General features: G+C 30.6%; 1 protein-coding gene across 1 annotated transcript in view; it reads left to right on the forward strand.

Annotated features, from left to right (window-relative positions):
* The first annotated feature begins 290 nt into the window (after positions 1–290).
* Positions 291–4,960, forward strand: part of LOC108691080 (hemocyte protein-glutamine gamma-glutamyltransferase-like) — an 8,293-nt gene continuing 3,623 nt past the window's right edge. Inside the window, exons 1-4 of the mRNA XM_018198721.1 lie at positions 291–394; positions 2,429–2,900; positions 3,235–3,461; positions 4,161–4,762. Of these exons, the coding sequence (XP_018054210.1) occupies positions 2,429–2,900; positions 3,235–3,461; positions 4,161–4,762 (1,301 nt within the window). The 5' untranslated portion in view covers positions 291–394. The remainder of the gene's footprint in view (positions 395–2,428; positions 2,901–3,234; positions 3,462–4,160; positions 4,763–4,960) is intronic.

Genomic DNA, 4,960 nt, shown 5'->3' on the forward strand with positions numbered 1-4,960 from the left:
CTATTCTTTAAAACAAATACTTTTTGCAACTTTAATTGAACTCGCCGAAGTCTCGTCTTCTGTCTCTCAAATGTTATATTAATAAATCACTTTATTTTAAGCAACATTTGTAAATATTTAAAAAGTAAAATTAATGAATTTATTGTTTTTTTTATAGAGTCACAGTAATGCGCATTTTAATCATATCGACTCGTTTAGTCAGAGATCGAAATGCTACACGCGATTATCGTAGTGGGGATTTTGCGGTTACTTCGTAGGAAGCTGTATCTCATATAAGAAGTAGAAACGCATTTATGAACGTCAGTTGCGGTGTAACTTATGAATCTGTTGTCGTTCGTGGTTGTTCTGTTTCGTGATTTGTTTCACCGTTGATTTTTCACAAGAATTATATAAGGTAAGTTCAAATTTATTGCTTTTATTCAATAAAATTAGTTAAAAATTAGATACGAGGAATATCAATACGGATTTTTTGATAATAAAATTTGGAAATTATTATATACTATATACTATATTATATATTATGAAATTAATTATTGTCACAACATTAAAAGATAGCAAGTATTTACATTCAATAAAATTCTTTCAAATTTTGTGAAATAAATTTTAATATTATCATATCGAAATTAATTTGTATAAATAATTATTTAATGGAATTATTTAATATTGAAAACTTAAACTTTTTAATGCATAAAACATCATATACCTTGTTTAATTATATATTTTATTAATGAATATATATTTCTATAATTAATATATAAGATAATTGTATTATTTATTGTATGTTAAATTAATATTTTAAATTTATAAAATACTTTGTGCTCAATTTAAATTATTTAAATTATTAAAATTTTTATTCGCTTTTTACCAATCAGAGATTTAATTTTCTTTCTCTATTCCCTGAATATTATTTGTATTTCATATAATATGCGTGTTTTAAATCTTGCTGCTTATCTACAGATCCTGTTTTATTTATAGCAATATGGTGATATTGCTGTAAATTATCAAGTTTACTCATAAAAAAACTTTTTAAACGATTATAATATCACAGAATACAATTTGCTTTCAAAATAACACGAAGAAGCACGTGGCTTGCATAATACGATTTATTCAAATGAGGAGGAATCGTCTCAAAATACCGGTTTCATTTCTATAATTGAAAAAAGTTTCGAGTGGTTTTCAAAGTAATTCACTGAATGTCTGGAAATGTGTGAGTTGCGACATAGTCGCGATTTCACACAGGTGGAATCCCGCATTTCACCTGAGATCTCAACGAATGAATCAGCGATCGAGGTCGTTTGATGTCGCCGATAAATTGATCGCCCCTTTACGGGACACGATTACGCGAATTACGCGTTCGGAATTTTTACCGAACTTTTACGCAATGTCTCCGCGTGAATCAATGACGGATACTGACCACTCATCGATCCGACAATGAGAACACATCTTGCAGCAATACCCAGGAATGAGATTGCAGAATGCGATTGATGCATCGAATTTTACTTTTACTTGCATATGAAACTAATATTTTTAACATGACTGTTAACTTTCCAGAAAATTATTTCTCCCTTAGCGTATATAACACACGAAATTTTGTATTTTGTATGGATATCATTAAATTTTAGATTAATTATAATATTATATATTGATTCAAAAAATTTAAAAAAATTAGAGTTTTTATAAGAAAAATTATTTCTCAAAATTTTCAGAACATTCTGTCTTAAGAAAATAACCTGGTTAAACGAGTTATAATTTCCACATATAATATAGCTTTACCTTACTGAAAAAAATTATGTCACAACGTTACATGATAAAAAATCATGTAATTAAATCACGTAAGTCACGTAACAGATTGTTCCAAATCAGTATGTAATTTTTTAAAATTACGTAATTTAAAAAATTACATGACAATATTTTCTTATTTTTTTTATTTCTATCATTCAATTCTTTAAAATTCTATAACTAAAATCACATGATGGATGAAATTATTTTTAATATCATATGATTTTTCAAATTACGTGATTTTAAAAACTTACTAACTTGGAACATTCCATTTATGTGATTTACATGTTTTAATTATATGATTTCATCAACTGTGTGATAAGATTCTTTCAGTAGGATATAATACAATAAACAGAAAACATAAGATTTAATAATGGACAGTTTTTGGGTATATCAAAGATAACATTAATGCTTACACGAGCATTTTTAATCCATTATAACTAAAATAACTAACTAACATTATTGAGTCATTGTTTATAGTATCTATTATTCATTATATTGTAAACTGCGCATTATATGTTAAAATTAATTCACTTCAATTTTCTAATTAATGCGGGATATTTTAATAAATTAATTTAACAAATTAATCTCTTTTATATCTTGTAAATGTGTGATGTTATTTTCTAATTTATTTTATTGATCTCTTTAGATGTCAGAGGAACCGTTGGAAATTGAAGCAGTGTACTTGTACGAGAAGGAGAATGTCGAGGCCCATCGCACCTTCAACTTCGAGATCGTCCATCAGGATCCGGCGATTCCCGTCCTTCGACGAGGACAAACCTTCCATATGGCTTTGAGATTCAATCGCGAGTACGTGGATGAAACCGATATTGTTCGATTACTCTTCAGTTTCGGCCCGAATCCCAACGTGCTGCGGGGCACCAGAGGAGTTAATACGATCACCAACAGGGAAGCTTATTTGACTGATTTGGAGGCTTGGGGTGTTCGCATGGTCGGCGTTCATGGAGTGGATCTGTCTGTCGAGGTCAGAAGTCCGATCGACAGTCCCGTCGGAGTATGGCAATTGAATGTGGAAACTACCACTCTCGGCAGAAGGAAATCACCTAATACTTACAGTTATGATAAAGATATCTACTTGCTCTTCAATCCGTGGTTAAAAGGTACACAGTTGAATGCAATTAACAAGAATGTCTAAATATATTAAGGGATCTAAATCTGATATTTTCTCAATCGATATTAATTTCTAGCGCTATATGTATTAAAGGATTGAAAAATTATTTGATATAATTAATAATGAATTATTTCGCATTAGAGAAGATATGGCTAATTATTTTTATTAATATTTAATTTTTGTGAATTTTGGTCCAAAATGTTCCGTGTTGGTTTTGTACGAATATTTCTTCGCAAATGTTTTTATTAAATGAGTTATGATTGTTTTTATTTTAAAATAATTATAAAATGTTAAAGAAATATGATTAAATGTTAAATATGCAGAAGATTTGGTATACTTGGAGGATGAACAGCTGCTCGACGAGTACATTCTGAATGACGTTGGGAAGATATGGGTAGGTCCATGGGGTAGTTCTCGTGGTAGAGAATGGGTATTTGGGCAGTTCGACGCATGTGTGTTACCAGCTTGTCAATTGTTGCTCGAGAGATCTGGTATCAAGGCGATTTCTAGAGGCGATCCGGTCAAAATGGTTCGAGCAATCTCGAGAATCGTAAGATATCTTTTCCAATATTTTAGTATTTATTGACAATAATATCTGAAATATGAATTTACTTAGAATTACAAGTAGTCTAACGACAACTGAAATGATTCGATCAATAAGAGAAAGACTCCTATTTTCTATCGAAATGAATCTTGATGTTTAATAATATTTATATTCAAATTTCAAAATATATATTTTTAATTCTATAGTTTTTCGCAATAAGTACTTTTAGTTTTAAGATGTTTACAATAAACATCATTATTAAATTGACGATTAATGTTTGTAATGTTATTTTCAGCTTCAGTTTATACTTGCATTTCAAGTCTGACAAACTAAATCAATGCGCAGTTTATAAAACTGAAAAAAATATATTTACAAATTTGTATTTGAATATTAATTAAGTATCAATATCTGCTTCGACATAATTCGAAAATAGAATTCTTTCTTTTATTTGATTTATTGATCTAATTTCTACTTGTAATTAAAATATGATATAATGATTATTAATTATATTATTCAGGATATATTACAAAATTATTTAATGTCATTCTAGAGAAAATAATTAGAAATGAATAAAAATATTGCAAAATTTAATTTATTTTAAAATTCGAAATGGCTATATTCAGTTTTTTTTTTTCATTTAAATTATCTTTAAATAATCTTTAAATCAGAATCAAATAAAATTAATTTTTTTTCCATTGTTTTTAGATAAATTCTAATGACGATAAGGGTGTGTTAACTGGCCGCTGGGATGGCGAATATAGTGACGGTACCGCGCCGGCCGCTTGGACCGGAAGTGTGCCCATCCTCGAGCAGTTTTGGGAGACTGGCAATGAGGTAAAATACGGTCAATGTTGGGTCTTCGCTGGTGTCGTCACCACGGTGTGTCGTGCTCTGGGAATTCCGTCGAGAGTGGTATCCAATTTGGTATCGGCCCATGATGCTAATGCTTCACTATCGGTTGATCGTTATTACGATCTAAATAATGAGGAACTCGAGTACGATCCGAACAATCTCATGGGCGAGGACTCCATCTGGAATTATCATGTATGGAACGACGTGTGGATGGCGAGACCGGATCTTCCTAAAGGTTACGGTGGCTGGCAGGCCATCGATGCCACTCCTCAGGAACAATCAGAAAATTTTTATCAATGCGGTCCGGCCTCGGTAGAAGCTATCAAGGAAGGTGCTGTTGGTTACAATTATGATGTGACCTTCATGGTGGCATCCGTGAACGCGGATCTGATGAGATGGAAGGAAGATCCAGAAAGTGATTTGGGATATTCCAAGATTGACTGCAACAAGTACCAGTGAGTATAAGTAGGTTTTGGTAAACCTTTGTTGAAAGAACGCTTTTGTCATACCATATTCCTTGAGGAAAAATTTCAGATTATCGTATCTTTAGCGATTTTCATGGATTCAGTAGATTTTTTTTCAGCTGCGTTGCAAAAAATTGTTTATGTCACAACTTTACATAATTTTAATTTATATAAAATTATATAAATTAT

This window comes from Atta colombica, unplaced genomic scaffold, assembly GCF_001594045.1.
Source record: "Atta colombica isolate Treedump-2 unplaced genomic scaffold, Acol1.0 scaffold105, whole genome shotgun sequence".
NCBI lineage: Eukaryota > Metazoa > Arthropoda > Insecta > Hymenoptera > Formicidae > Atta > Atta colombica.